Source organism: Orcinus orca, chromosome 18, assembly GCF_937001465.1.
Source record: "Orcinus orca chromosome 18, mOrcOrc1.1, whole genome shotgun sequence".
Lineage (NCBI taxonomy): Eukaryota > Metazoa > Chordata > Mammalia > Artiodactyla > Delphinidae > Orcinus > Orcinus orca.
The window spans coordinates 2,874,510-2,889,399 of record NC_064576.1 but is presented as its reverse complement, the minus strand read 5'-3'; the positions used below and the strand labels follow the sequence as shown (position 1 = coordinate 2,889,399).

The window sequence follows — 14,890 nt, the reverse complement described above, 5'->3', positions numbered from 1 at the left end:
CATAATACCAAAAGTATTAGTTTAGGTCCCTTTCATGCTGGAAAACATTTTTTAAATTACCTGCATCATATAAGAATAAAACAGAAGCCTAACACCACCACAAATCACGGTAGCAAATTATCTTTTAAAAAAATGCATCCAGGCTGTGGTATAAGAAACTGACCACTTTCCCTTTCTAGGAATTCTTGTTGCCTTAGCACCTCAGGAGCTCTGGCTGTACGTCCATCTCTGATTTTCAAACAAAATCAATGTGCACAGCACCCTCTAGTCCATGCCCTGTTTAATCCTGCTTACTGCCTGGAGTTTCTAAAATACTATATGCACAGTTTTTAAATTTAGTAAGAACGTCCTGGCCTGTTTCCAAAACTTCTCCCCCAGCTAACAATTCCCTCCATCCATCCGTCCATCCGTCTATCCATCCATCCATTCATCCACCCACGTTGGGCTCCGGAAGCCCTCCAGGAAGAAAGCAGCAGGGGAGCACAGGGGGCCTGAGCCGGGCCTGGCAGGGCAGAAAACGGCTGCGTCACTCACATGACAGGTTGGGGAGGCTTCTGCGACCTGGGGATCCACGGGCATCAGACGGTCACTGAGCTCAGCGTCTATTTTCAGTTGCTTTCCATCACCAGCACGGGGCCGGGAAGCCAGAGCTCCGTCCCAGGGCCTCCGAGGAAGACAAGTTTTCACAGAAGGGATCCAGACCTCATCCAGGGAAAGACTACCGGGTTTGCTTACAAACACTCCCCACATAGCACATCAGCATCTAACCCGTCCGCTTTCCACCTAACTGGGAAAGTGCTCCACAGAGCCAATGCCCCCTGACAGGGTCCTCTGAGCTTTGCTTTCTTCTTATCCTGAGAAGCAGTTCCATCACTCCATTCATTCCTGACAGGGGGACAAGCATTCCCGTTTTGTTATCCTGCGCCGCTGGCCGCCAGCGATGCTGGGTGGATTACTGGCGCGCGTGGCTTCTAATGGCAGGCGTGTGGCCGTCTGCTAGGAAGGAAGTGCTCTCTCTGCGGATGCTGGAGAGACTGGCAGCTCGTGTAAACACAGCCCTGAACCACTCCCCAGAGCACAAGGCTATAGATTCCCGACCACGGTTTTTCAAACATGGATAGCTGTTGTGTGAGCTGTTATGTTTGTTTATGTCTTCTTTTATGCCTTTCAAAGGGGGGTTAGAATCACATCTTAGAAAGGCAGTGCCTTCTGAAAAACCATTTCTCATCCCATAACAATGAAGTTAAGTAAGTTTTTTCTCGGAAAAAAATAAAAGATCTTAAAAACAAGAAGGGCACCGGTGAGATAATCCACTCCCCAGAAGATCACCACCTAGCAACCACTGATTATTCATGGGTCCTTAGGCAAATTCTAAAATTGTTCGTTTTCAAATAGACTCATCATCAAATAGAGTGATGACTCATCATGAAACAGTTTCTTAGGAGACTGCTAATGGCCTTATTCATAATGACGAGTATAGGATATTTCACTTAGAGAAGAAATGCATCTTAAGGACCCCTCAAGGAATGAATGAAAACACAACCCCATTAGATGTCAGATCAGGGCCCCAGGATGACCCACTGATAAAGAAAAAGGACTTACATTTTCCCAGATCACAGAGGCCTTTCGATTTGAATTATCCCAAGAATTTTCTTTCTTCCTCTTCTCTTTTTTTTTTTTTTAAACACAAGTAAGCACATGATCTTGAATGTCTGCCAGGCCTTCACCCTTCTGCCACATCAGAAAACACTGCCCACATGGGCATCAGCAGCCTATTTCTCTAACTTACAGCATTCTTCCTTGTTCAAGTGTCTGCTTTCCTCTAGTTCTGTCCACCAGCATACCTTGTAGTATATGCATGAAGCCATTTCCTGCAAGGCTCCCAAATCAAAAAACAAATAGCACTTCTACAAACACTAAATCATTCTAGAGGGAACAGGCCATATCCTAGGAGAAAGGTATTCATCTCCACACAAAGGCCCACAGAGACAGAGCAAACCTATTCTTTCCTGATAATATTTACTAACATCTCTACCCACTAATTAAATCAGTGACCTTGGAAAAGACGCAGGACCTCCCTCGGCCTCTGTTTTCACAACCTTAAAATGAGTTACATTAGACGGATGGTTCTCAACTCCTCTCCCTCAAAATGACCTTGTATTTTTTTTTCCTGTCACCACTCTGTGTGGAGAGAGTTTTCAAGCATTTAGTGTTGTGGGGGGTGGGGGGGGTATCTTATCAAGTACAATATACAGTTTGCTTTACTAAAACAAAGACAGCGGGAGGAATATAAGTTTTCCAACTCTGCAGACCACTGGGAGTCCAGGAAGAGAGCCCGAGAGGCCCCAGAAGAGACGACCAACCAAGATTTTGATTCAGCTCTGAAATTCACCAACATCACAAGAGCTTTGAAAACAATGTGGAATCCTGAGCTCTTCCAACTGGCAGGTGTGGAAAACAGTTTTAAAAATGAGGGGGACTTCCCTGGTGGTCCAGTGGTTAAGATTTTGCCTTCCAACGCAGGGGGTGCGGGTACGATTCCTGGTCAGGGAGCTAAGATCCCACATGCCTCGCGGCCAAAAAACCCAAACATAAAACAGAAGCAATATTGCAACAAAGTCAATAAAGACTTTAAAAGTGGTCCATATCAAAAAAAACCAAAAACGAAAAAAAGAGGGAGCTTTCTGAAACTAATATGACCTTGTAAATCAACTGTACTAAAATAAAAATTAGAAAATAAAATAAAAAATACATTTTTAAAAAATGACAGAGCTTTCCTTTATTGTCCGGTCTTCCTGCTTTTAGCTGTCCCCATCTTACTCTGAATGAATAATGTGTGGAAGAAAAGAGAGAGAAATTAAGTTACTGCCACCAAGTGAAATAAAAACCCAGCTGTTAACTTGAAAGCTGCCTAAGGCCGATCTACGGTAAAATCCCAAGGTCACTATTGTATATGAGCTTCCAAAGTAGACAGTGTGTAGGACTTGGATAAGATGGGATATAAGATAAAGAGCACTGGTACAACAGTGTCTTCGTGCGGTTCAACCCATCACTACCCTTTTCTGTCTCAGGGATTCCCAGGCAAGTCACTGGGACTCTCTAAGCTGCAGGTTCCTCGTTCCAAAAATGGAGATCCAGGCGGCCCTCCTATGACACAGGGCTTTTGGAGTATTACGTGAGACTTTATGTATGAAAATGTCTTAACGCTATAAAGTGAAAAAAAAAATACTTTTTGGATTTTAAACACTTCTTTTGATTGAAAGGGGAGAGGGGCATGCAATTATCTTTCCATATTGATCAGAACAACGGTTACGTTTTCATCATCTCATCGACTTCAGCAGCATTCTTTCAAAATCATTCACTGTCCACCAAGTTTTGGGGATCGTTAGTTACACTTATAATTTGGAGGCAAAAGATGGGTGGATTTAAGTAAGTACTTTTGAATTTGCATAGAGAAAGCACTGTGTTGCATTCATAAATAGTAAAGATTATGCACTGATTCTATGCAAAAGTGTAAGTCATTCTTGAGCTATACATATGGATTTTAAGGTAATCATTAAAATCACTAATATAATGAACTCTATCATAATACCTATTTTTTTTCACATTGGAAAGATTGAATTTAGTACTCTACCATAGTAACTCACTCAAGCAGCTGTACTAACAATACCATATGGATAGATTAAAGTAACAGTAAAACTATAGTTATACTTAAGGTTATAAAGTTTTAACGCGATTAGAGAACACATTATTATTCAGTATTGGAGCTTCAATTATGAAAATAATATCCAGAGCCAGCCTCTGGGAGCACAACTGGATGCGATATTATGAAGCTACACACATGTACACACACATCACCCCAAAAGAGTAATTATTTATTTCCCCCAAATTTAGTACTCTTTAAAACTGATACTAAAAAGCCCAGTATTTACAAAATGCCGTACACATAATCATTCATCTTTAAGGTCTATCATGGATCACAATATTTGACCAAATATTCCAAATTTCAGTGAAAGCACCATAAGCAAATTGCATCTCTGGGCATAAACATCACCTATGGCATAAGAAAACTGGGCCAAGCCTGAAGACACGTTGCCTGATCAACTTTTACAAAGTCTCTGGACAGGTAAAAAGCGACCTGATACAAAGTTAACATTTCCTAGTCCAATAGAAAAGACATCGAGAGCCGCTAACTTAACCACTGTATCATTTGTAGAAGTGCAGCCTGTAAGTCTTAACCCAATTCCATTTCAGCAGAATGCAATGAATTCAGTTCTGATGCAATGAATTCAATTAAATGAGACGGCCAAGCACAGAAGTATCTTGTATCATTCGCACCCACAGAGCAAAATGCTAGTGTCCAACATAGACTCCAGCTCTGTTCGCACTTTCTTCTGTGCCCGTTATTTCAGTGCACAGTTCATGGAAGTCTCTGCAGCCACATCTAGAAAGAAATGGAATCATCAGGAGCAATTATCAGCCTCAGCATTTCCTCCATCTTGAGTGATGACTTCACCAGTTCTCTTCAGAAAAAATCTACCGCTGAACTCTGTCTACAATAATCGACCTGAAGTGATTCAGAATAATCACTGCCACCTTGAAGAATACGTTCAAATTAATGAAACGAACACAGAAAGAATCTTCCCATTGAAATGTGGCTATTCTCATAAAACCTACCACCTGATCGATAACATGTTTATATCCGCTGATCTTGGAGGTTCAGAAAATTCCGTTTGGTGGAGAAGAATGCCAGCATTCAAAGGCCTTGCCCAACTTGTACGGAAACGTGCATTCTGCTCATGTCTGCAGTAGATAAAGTCTGCAGAGGATTCACCTATCACAGGAGCCCCAGTGAAGACCGGGCTGTGGGGAAGGGCACGTTGGTCCCCTTCCCTCCGAGCTTCCCCAACTTGGTGTACTTGGCAAAGCAGATAAAGGAGTCAAGGTACATTTTCCCTTAAGTTTCTGAGGTGAAATGGGAACACCTGATTCCGTGCTACCCAAAAAAACAAAACAAAAAACCCTCTCTACTTGCCCAAATCTGATACCAAAAGTTAACCGGCTCTTGGGACTCTGCTGCTACAGAAAACGCATTAGTGGGAATTTTAACAGAAAACCCATTATCCCCGTGCTGGTCCTGAAACTTTCGCAAGTTCTTTTCAGAAAGAGATTCATTTTAATACTAAGAGTTCTAAAGAAAATAAAGCATTAATTACCTATGAAAATTCCTCTTCTGGGGGTTAGTGGGCCTGTGGAAGAACAGAAGAAACGCTGGAGGTTTTCCTACCCAGTTTGACAACCAGTCAAATCAAAACAGGGCAGGAGTGATCACCCTCATTAAATCAACCCTGAAGACTGAAGCCCCAGGCCAAACAATGGCCGATTCAGCAACTCACAGTTTAAGGGTTCTGCTTTTCTCATAAGGCACCCCATGTTAGGAGCAATACTGTCAATTTTGAAAAACCTATATTCCAGTTACACGTTTTTCATCTTGACACTATCTCTTACAAGCACGTCGCAAAAGGTCATCAGAAAGTACGGTCCTGATGTAGTTTCAGGATCGGAATGCTCTTTTCCTTAATTGTTATTTTACTCTGTAATTTAAAACACTACTTCATGACAATTGATCATTATCTAGGAAAAGAAAAATCTCAAGTGAAACAAAGAGGTGGAAAAAAACAATGGTTCTCGGAGACTGGAGTAAAACCAGCCACCAAAACAGAGAAGGCCTGAATTTCTTAGGAAGGTACCAGCCCCACGTTCAGACAACTTTGAGCATCCCGGTTTTTAATTTAAGAACACCCGTTTACAAAAGTGCCTTTCCTGTACATAAGCATCGGTAGCATCGCTGGGTTTATTAACACATTTCTTTAGAGGAGCTGAACCGCTCCGGATGTTGACAACCTCCTGGGCCTCCCAGGGGCCCTGAGCACAGGAGGAGAGGGTTATAAGGACCCCATTCTACAGACAGAGAAAGTGAGAAAGAGGGATTAAATGGCTTTCCTCTCTTGCACGTGACTCACGCAGCACAGCAACTAGACACCTGGCTTCCTGATTCCTGGGCTAGTGTTCCACACACCCTGCTTCCTGCTCCGAAGTACTATTTTGGTAAAGGTTTCTCTTTCAATAAAGGAACTAGAACAAGTCATGTGACTTTCATTCAGGAAAGCCTGTGTGTGTTTTCATTAGCACCTTAGTTGTCTGTTCCTGGGAACAGGGTGGGAACAGGGCACGGATTACCTTATTATGACAAGAGCTAGCCAACCAAAGCAGAAAAGCTTGCACAACAGGAAAAATAAAGCGTGTGTGGTTTGTCAAGTCATCTCCTTGGAGTTCTAAAAATATTCAAGCCCCTTGCTTTAAGGCTTCAACAGACAATACTTTGAAACGTGCCTTGTGACTCTGCTGCCCCTTCAGAAACAATTGTGTGGCTCTCTCATCCCTGATTCTTCCACTGTGGGAGGTGAATACACAGTCCTTTTATGGAACAAATTTAAGTACAGATGCTCTCGGGGTAATTCTTATCTGATCTGCCTTGTACCTACAGATAAACCAATTCTAGAACAAAAACCCAACTAAAGAGGAAGAGCAAAATAGCACAGTTTATGGTATACACCGATCTGTAACCCTAACGACCAAATATATAAAGTTCATTTTAAAAAGTGGCTTTAAAGCACAGTGACTCCAGTAGCATAGTTTCAGTTCCCAAACAACAATACTCTAAAGATTGGTTGTATTTGTTCCCATACACACCCACAAAGCACAGGGTAGGTAACCTTCTCCCTGCTCCCAAGTAAGAGGCATAGTTTCGAGGTAAATTTGTACCTGCTCTGCAGGACCTGCAAATACATACACACCCATCTGTGTCAATCTAAGGCGTGCTAACTTTTGAATTGGCTCCACCATTGAAACCCCACCACCATCCCCAATCCTATTGGAAACAACCATCAAACACTGCTGGGACCTTACCTCTTTGTCACCACCTCTCCAAATACCAAACGCTAGCCCCCCAAGGGACCCCGAATGGTTCCACTTCAGCATAATTCGTGAAGTTTCTCCACGCGGAACCCAAGGAGCTGGATGTGGAAACACGGCCACTTCCGAGAGTCAGGGCAGCACACCCAATGACTCAGGAAGTTCATTTTCCATTTTATCTTCAAAGAAATGCTTTGCAAGTCTTCCTTCCATAAACCGTGCTCTCAAACAACACTTATCTCCTGTGCACTTTTTATCTATCAGCATCACAGACAAATGTCTACGCGCAAACGTGAGTTCAGTAAAAGTGGATGTTCATTCTGGGTTTCTCCACAGTCCCTTTCTGGCTCCACAAAATGCAATTTAGTTTCCCCGTTAATTAAGATGAGATGCCCGTCTTCCCTACCCTACTGTTCTCTGTGTTCAAATTAGTTTACTAGAAATCCATTTAGCATGTAGTCCTTTTTTCAAAAAAAAAAAAAAAAGTGGTTTGGGCACAATGGACCAATTGTAGTTATCCATTTTGCTTAAAAATAGTCTTTTTTCCTTCTTAAGAGAGTGTTTACATTAACGCCCACAGAGACTCTGGACAACCAGCAATCCAAAGCGATCTCTCATCTTTGTTCAGCCACCACCGAACATACAAACTGCTGTTTTGATTTCAGAATCCTGAATCCTATAGGTTGTAAGGAATTTTATACTGGTGGGAAATCTGAAACAAAACAGGCCAAATCAGGCCTCTCATAAACTTATCTCTTGCGGTTTAACATTTTCCCTCATCTGAAAAGGGCATTATATTAGACGTGAATCACGTTTCTGAAAGTATCTACCTTATCGGAAAGGCCTTGAATCCTTTCAGGCCTGGAGGTGCACGCTCCAGCTCGTTCGCCCTGTGACTGCAAGAAACGCCTCCCAGGGCCCTCCTCAATCCAGTCCAGGTTTTTCCCGCCTACTCCACCAGAAGCAGTGAGAGGTGTTGTGTTCTCAGGCTGTTTTTCTGATTAGAATCAGATTTCAGCAAAATGTACTTTCGTGCTCACGATGGCCTATACCCATTCCTGTGTGTACAGATTTCTCCTCCACTCAAGTCTAGTTACGCTGGTGTGCATCTTGGATGACAGCTAATCACCCTTCAAGTCCCAGACACACGCGCAATTTTTCAGATGCACCTGTAGGGCTTCAGTTAACTCCAAGCAAAGTGACCTTCCGCTGAGCATCGTTTATGGGACACATCCTGACAACTCCCAGGGGGCTTCGTTATGCTGAAGCACCACACTCTGATAGCTCTCCGTGACTCTTTTTATCTCGTGTTCCACAATTTTAATAAAAGAGCAGGTAGCGTTTCCTCTGTTATATTGGATTTCCAGGGTATCCACTCTACAGCTATAACTTTAAATCCCGTGGATACTAGAAAACACATGCTGGATTCAGATGGCATTAGAGGGCTCTGTTCACTTTTAGAAAAAAAGGTGTACGGATCCCCAAGCTACCTCAATCGTCACCCTGTAACCCTTGCAGACTGCTGACCTCGGGCCAGCATCTAAGACGTGTTCGCTGCTCTGTGTTCTGCGGTTCCCACAAAGCCTCTATCTTCCTGACAACGCTGCACAGAAGCGGCTACAAAATTAAAGAAGGAACTCTCTTGAGCCCTCCCGCCCCCCCCACCTCTCCTCCACCACATCATTCAAAGTTTGAGACAGTCAGAACCTCTGAGACAGTCAGGACGCACCTGCAGGTGCAAGGCAAGCACACCTCTCTCCTTTTGGATCTGTGATGAGACTGCAAAGAACAATACTGGACACCATCCCATCCAATGGTTCCTGAGAAGACCAGCATGGTCGTCTTTCACTGTCTCCTCTGAAGCCCAGAATCACATCACCTGGGCGGCCGAAAAATGCTGGGGGCCTGGGCCCCGCCCACTGGCCGCTTCACATGACTGCGCCTGGGCTGCCCCCATAGGCCATTTCTCAAGCCTACTCAGGCGGTCTAACTGGGTCAGGTGCTCCCAGCCATGGTCCCCAAACTGGCAGCACCAGTACAACCTGGGGGCTTCTTAGAAAAAGCACACTGGGAGCCGCATCCCAGACCCACTGCACCGGAATCTCGGGGATTCACCTAGCCCGGCCGTCCGGGGCTCAGCAAACTCTCCAGGTGACTCCCAGGTGGGCTCGAGTTGGAGAACCACTGCTTTTGAGCTGTGTTTAAGCAGCGTCACCATTTCAGCTTGTTCAGAGCAAAGGAACGTCTCTGGTGGAAAAGCTCCCACAGGCTACGTGTAAACTTGAAATGGTTCGCTGTTCCCTGCAGCAGTCACCAAAATGGATGTGCGTTTCCTAAACAACTTTTGGGCCCGTGTTTTATAAACTCTGAGGCTCGGCGAGAGTCAGCTGGGCCCGGCTCCAGGAAAACAAAGAGAAAGGTGAAGGCTGCGGCCTGGGAGCTACTGGAACTTCAAGTCCCCTCCCGGCACAAGTTTCCCGCCTCTCAGATGGAGAAGACCCCCTCTGCCGCCTGCCTCCCCCCGGGGGGCTGACCTGGGGGCACCCGCCAGGTGTGTTCATGGGAAGACGGGGAGTCTGGGCCCAAGAAAACAAATCAAAAGTCTCCCGAGTCCAAAGATTCCCACTCAACTCAAAGACGACCTGAGTGCTCCTGGCAAGGTCCCTGAGGTTCGAGAGCTGACATCGGCCCCACAGTGAAACAGAACAGGAAACCTGCGCCCGCACTCTGGCATTTAGGTCGAGGTACCAAAGAAGGGAAGAGGCTTTAGCCACGGACGCCCTCGCGTGCCCACCCTTCTTCCACCAGCCGCAGGGGTCTCACCTTTCACGACCGTGGCCTCTTTCAGGTGATGCGTCAAGAAGTCGAGGCTGGCGTAGGTGCTGGCGGAGGGCAGGGCGCCAGGGCCGGGCCCCACACACACCCCGCCGGTGCTGCCGGCCCCTACCGCGCCGATGAGGCCCCCGAGGCTCCGGGTCCGGCCCCAGGCGCTCTTGTCTCCCGTCTGAGGATGCTGCTGAGGCTGCTGCGGGGACGGCGACAGCCCCGGCTCGTCCCTCACGTCGATGGCGATGTAGTTGAGGCCGTTCTGGAAGCCAGCAGAAGTCTCCCGGCGCATCGGCGAGCCACTGCCCCCGGGGCAGCCGACCAAGCCCCCGGGCTGGCTCGGCGTCCAGGGCCGCGCCTGTGGGTGTTGCGGCGGCGGCAACTGGCGGGGGGACGTGGGGGGCTCGTCACCGCCACCCAGGACGCTGCCGCCGCCCCCTTCGCCGCTTTTCCTGAGAGACACGTTCTCCACCGAGGCCGAGTTGTGGCGCTTGGGGTTGTGGGCGAAGGACGGGGACACGGGGGTCACAGTGGTGGTCGAGGAGAAGGTCTCCGAGCTGTGGCGGCGGCGGCCCCCTTGCGGGTCCGCACGGATGACCTTGGCCCCGCGGTGCGGGTCTGGGGGCTGGCTGGCTTGCAGGAAGGCCTCGACCCCCGACAACTGGTCCATGAGGCTTAGCCTCTTCAGGCCGGACACGGGGCTGCTCACGCGGGCCCCGTCGGGCTTCGGGGGCGCGGCGATCGGTTGCGGCGGCGTGGCAGCCACGCCGAAGGCCATCTCGGTGTAGTCGCCGCTGTCGCCCGCCCCCGAGGATGGAGAGGAGGCCGCGCCAGGGCCCTGGGAGGGTGGTGCCGGAGGCAGGCGGTACAGCTCTCCGGGCGGGGGCGGCGGGGGCGCCGGCTGCAGGGCCGAGGAGGGGGCGGCGGGGCGCGGGGGCAGCGGCGGGTACGCGGAGGCCTCGGGGGACAGGAGGGCGTCCAGAGAGCCCACGGGGTCCCCGGCCTGGCCGCCCGGCTGGGGTGACTTGGGCGAGCTGAAGTCGAGGTTCATGTAGTCGGAGAGCGGGGAGCGCTGCCGGCTGTCGCCGCTCGTGCCCGGGGTGCCCGAGCCCAGCGATGAGGCCGGGCTGCCGGCGGACAGCAGCGACGACGACGAGGCGGCCGAGGCCAGCAGCGGGGGCGCGGGCGGCGACAGGCGCGCGCCCGCCTCGCCGAAGTCGATGTTGATGTACTCGCCCGGGCTCTTGGGCTCGGGCGGCAGGGGGTACTCGTGCATGCGGGGCAGGGTCTGCAGCCCCTCCAGGGACAGGCGCGTGGGCCGCGTGGCCCGGCAGCGCTGGCCCAGGAAGCCCTCCAGGCGGCCGCTGCCGCTGCCACCGGGCCTCCCGGGCGAAGGCACCGCCGGGTGGGGTGGCTGCGGGTGGCCGCCGCCGCCCCCTGCCCCGGCCGCGAAGGCGCCGGCTGGCTGCGTGGACCCCGGGCCGGCCGTCGACTCCAGCCGCTCCTCCTCCAGGATGCGCCCCACGGGGGAGCTCATGAGCACGTACTGGTCGTTGTCCCCGTTGCAGGTGTAGGCGGCCTTGTAGGAGCGCGGCAGGGAGCTGTAGCAGTAGCCGGGGACGCCCCGGAGCATCTCCCCGCCGCCGCCGGCGTGCAGGGCGGCCGAGAAGAAGTCGGGCGGGGTGCCCGAGGCTCCCGCGTCGCCGGGGGACATGTTGAGGTAGTCCCCGTTTGGAAGCAGCCTGCCGTCGGCGGCGCTCTCCACGGACAGCTTGGAGCCTCCGCACCACATGCGCATGTACCCGCTGTCCTCCGGGGAGCTCTCGGCCGGGGAGCTGGTCTTGTAGCCGCCCCCGCTCCCCGGGAAGGCCCTGCTGGCGGCAGACGCGGGCGTGGGCCCCGCGGCTCCCGTGGGGGGCAAGGCCGCGACGGCGGCGCGCGGCTGCAGGATCTGCTTCGGGGCGGACACGCTGGTGGGGCTCATGGGCATGTAGTCGTCGCTCTTGCAGCTCCCGCCGCCGCCCGCGAGGGCCACGCCGGGGGTCATGGGCATGTAGCCGTCGTCCGTGCCCAGGTTACTGCTGGAGCTCCTGTGCGACCCGATCTCGATGTCGCCGTAGTCCTCGGGGTAGGGGTGGTAGGCCACTTTGGGGGAGGACGCGGGGCACGACGGGCAGAGGCGGCCTGAGCTGCCGGAGAAGGTGGCCCGCATCAGGGTGTATTCATCCAGGGACGCGGAGGAGGGCTGGGGCACTGGCCGCTGCCGGGCAGGCGTGGTCAGGGAGTAGGTCCTCTTCCTCAGCCCCCTGTCCAAGTCCTGGGCCCCGTCCCCGGAGACTCTGCGGTAGGGTCGGCCGCAGTGGCTCAGGGGCCGGTCCATGGTCATGTACCCGTACAGCTCGCCCCCGCTGCCGTCCCTGGCCGGGGGCGTCTCGGCGATGGACTCGGGCGTGTTGCTCCTGAGACTGCAGAAGGCTCTCAGGTCCCCAGGGCTCGAACCGTACTCGTCCAGGGACATGAAGCCAGGGTCGCTGGGGGAGCCCGAGGCCGAGGCGCTGCCGCTGGAGGGTCGCTGGGGGTGCAGGGGGTGCTGCATGTGCGGGTGCGGGCCCGGGGGCGGCGGGTAGGAGCCCGAGCCGTGCCCGCTGCTGGACGACAGGCTGCCGGGGCTGGTGGCGGCCGCCGGGGGCGAGTGCGCCACGGGCATGGACATGGAGCGGCTGTGCTGCAGGGCGCCCCCTGCCGGCGCCAGCGTCACCTTGCTCGCGCGGCCGCCGCAGCCGCCGCTCAGGGTGTGCGAGCGGCTCAGGGGCGCGCGCACCGGCCCCGGGCTCAGGGGGCTCCCCGCCACCGACACCGGCCTGCCGCCCGCCGCCCCGGCCCCCGCCGCCACGCCGCCGTCGCCCTCGCTGGCCGTGCGCACCCGGCACGAGCTGCACTTGGCGGCCGGCGGTGTGGCGGCCAAGCTGTCGGTGCGCGAGCGGCGCACCAGGCCCGTCTGGCTGGGGGGCAGGTTGACCAGGTGGTGGTGGCGACGCGCGCCGGGGACGCTGATGGGGTGCGTGGCCGACGAGCCGGACGACTGGCTCTTGCTGCGCGGCCGGAACTCGAAGAGCTCCTTGAGCGCCTTCATGGCCTCCAGGATGGTCTCGTGGATGTTCTGCGCCACCACCGAGTCGTCTGCCTGCATCCACAGCTCACCGGGGCCCGTCACGGCCGAGCGGCCCACCTCGATGAAGAAGAAGCTGTCCGAGTGACCGCAGCGGCGGATGTTCATCAGCTGCAGCGTCACCGACGGCTGCTCGCAGTTGAGCTTCACGAAGCCGATGGTGCGCGCCGACAGGCACAGGCGGTACACGCCCGTCAGGTTCTTGCTCTGGCCCAGGCCTTTGGGCTTCAGGTTCACCTGCCACACCTCACGGTAGGCGGCCGTGGCGGGCGCCACCAGCCCGTAGCTGTCATCGGCCGCGGCGGCGACGGCGGCGCCGGCCGAGCCGCCCAGGGCGCCGGGCAGGGAGGCGCTGCAGGACGCGGAGGGGGCGGCGGCGGCGGCGGCGGCGGGGGGCGCGTCGCCGGCGCTCGCTCGGCCCTCGCTGACCAGGTCGGTGAGCGCGCGGTACCAGCCCTCCTGCTCCTGCTCGTTCTCGGCCGCCACTGCGAAGTACTCGTCCTTGGTGTAGAGGGCGATCAGGTACTTGTGCTTGGCGTCGGCGCGCTTGTTGATGTTCAGGCAGCAGTCGAGCGCGATGACCCGCTTCGGGGCGCCCGCTTTGCTCCGCCACTTCTTCTCGCTCTCGTAGTACTCGAGCCGCGGCGGCTGCGGCGCCGGCCCCCCGCCCGCTGTCGCCGCCGCCTCGTCGCCGCCCGCTCCGGGTCCGCGCAGCACGAAGAAGCGCTTGTGGCCGTGCTTCTGCTTGCGCAGGTAGCCGCACTTGCGCACGCCGCTGTTGTTGTTGTTGTTGTTGTGGTTGAGGTTGAGGTTGGGGCCGTCGCCACCCGCCGGCCCGGGGCGCCCGTTCATCGGCGGGCTCGCCATCACCGGCGCTTCAGGCCGCGCCGCTCGGCCCGGCGTGGAGGGGCCGGGGGGAGCGGAGGGGGCGCGGGCGGCTCCCTCCCCCCCTGCTCGCCCGCCGGAGCCCGCGTCCCTCGGGCCCAGGAGGTGGGGAAGGTTCGGGGAGGCCCGCCGGGTGGAGGGCGGGGGGCCGGCACCGCGCGGTGGCGCAGCGCCCTCCGCGCTCCGGGGCCCCAGAGGATGCCCGGCGCGGGCGGCGGCGGCGGTAGCGGCCGCTGCCTCCCGGGCTCTCGGGCGGCGCCTGGGGCTCGCGGGATGGGCCGAGAGTCGGGGGTCCCCGAGCCTCGGGGCCGAGCCTAAGGCGCGCCCGGCCGCACGGGTCCTGCCGCCGCGCCGCGCTCCGGGGTGCCGGGGTGTGCCCCGGTACTCGGGGTCCGCGCCGCCGCCGCCGGGGCTGCTGCTGCTGGTGCTGCCAACGGCGACCCGGGCTCGTCGCGGTCCCCGCCGCACAGTGAGTAACACATCGCGCACCGAGTGACTGAACTAAGAAGAGCAAAACAACATGTGACTCGGCGTTACGCAGGCACACACGGCGCGGCCCGCCCCGCCCCGCCGCCCGCATAGGCGCCGCGCTCCGCGACGGACGGCTCGCACGGCCAATAGGCGCGGGGCGCGGGGGGGCGGGGCGGGGCGCGGGGGGGCGGGGCGGGCCGCGCACCCCGCCCCGCCCCCCTTTCTCCCGGGGCCGCGTTTCCCGCCGTCCCCTCCCCCTCCCGCGGAGGCCAGGGCCCGGGTCGGGTGGGGGCCGGCTCGGGCCTCATTAATCAGAGGCTCGTTGTGGATGCCGGCGGAGGAGATGCCACCCAGGGCGGGAAAAGGGGCGCGCGGGAGGGGCGGGGGCCGGCGGCCGACGCGCGGAGGGCCCTGCCCTCCCGCCTTTGACTCAATTAATTGGGCTGGGAGCTTCCGCCAGGGAGGGGACTGGGGTGGGCGGTGGGGGGGGAGGAATTGGAACTGCAGGGGGCGGGGGCCGGCGGAGATCAAGGGCCGACACCGCCCGCCAGGGTTCGGTGCGTG

The 14,890-nt window shown here is 55.0% G+C and overlaps 1 protein-coding gene across 2 annotated transcripts in view; it reads right to left on the bottom strand.

Moving 5' to 3' along the window:
* The window catches only part of IRS2 (insulin receptor substrate 2), a 30,418-nt gene extending 16,044 nt beyond the window's left edge, over positions 1–14,374 (bottom strand). Inside the window, exons 1-2 of one of the 2 annotated variants that reach the window (XM_033435061.2) lie at positions 9,799–14,374; positions 2,218–4,444 (exon numbers count right to left, since the gene is read on the bottom strand). In XM_033435061.2, coding sequence (XP_033290952.1) covers positions 4,404–4,444; positions 9,799–13,837 — 4,080 coding nt within the window. In that variant the 5' untranslated portion in view covers positions 13,838–14,374 and the 3' untranslated portion in view covers positions 2,218–4,403. Of the gene's footprint in view, positions 1–2,217; positions 4,445–9,798 lie in introns of those variants that run through there. The other variant, XM_012534408.3, reaches the window with a different exon arrangement.
* Positions 14,375–14,890: the final 516 nt, after the last annotated feature.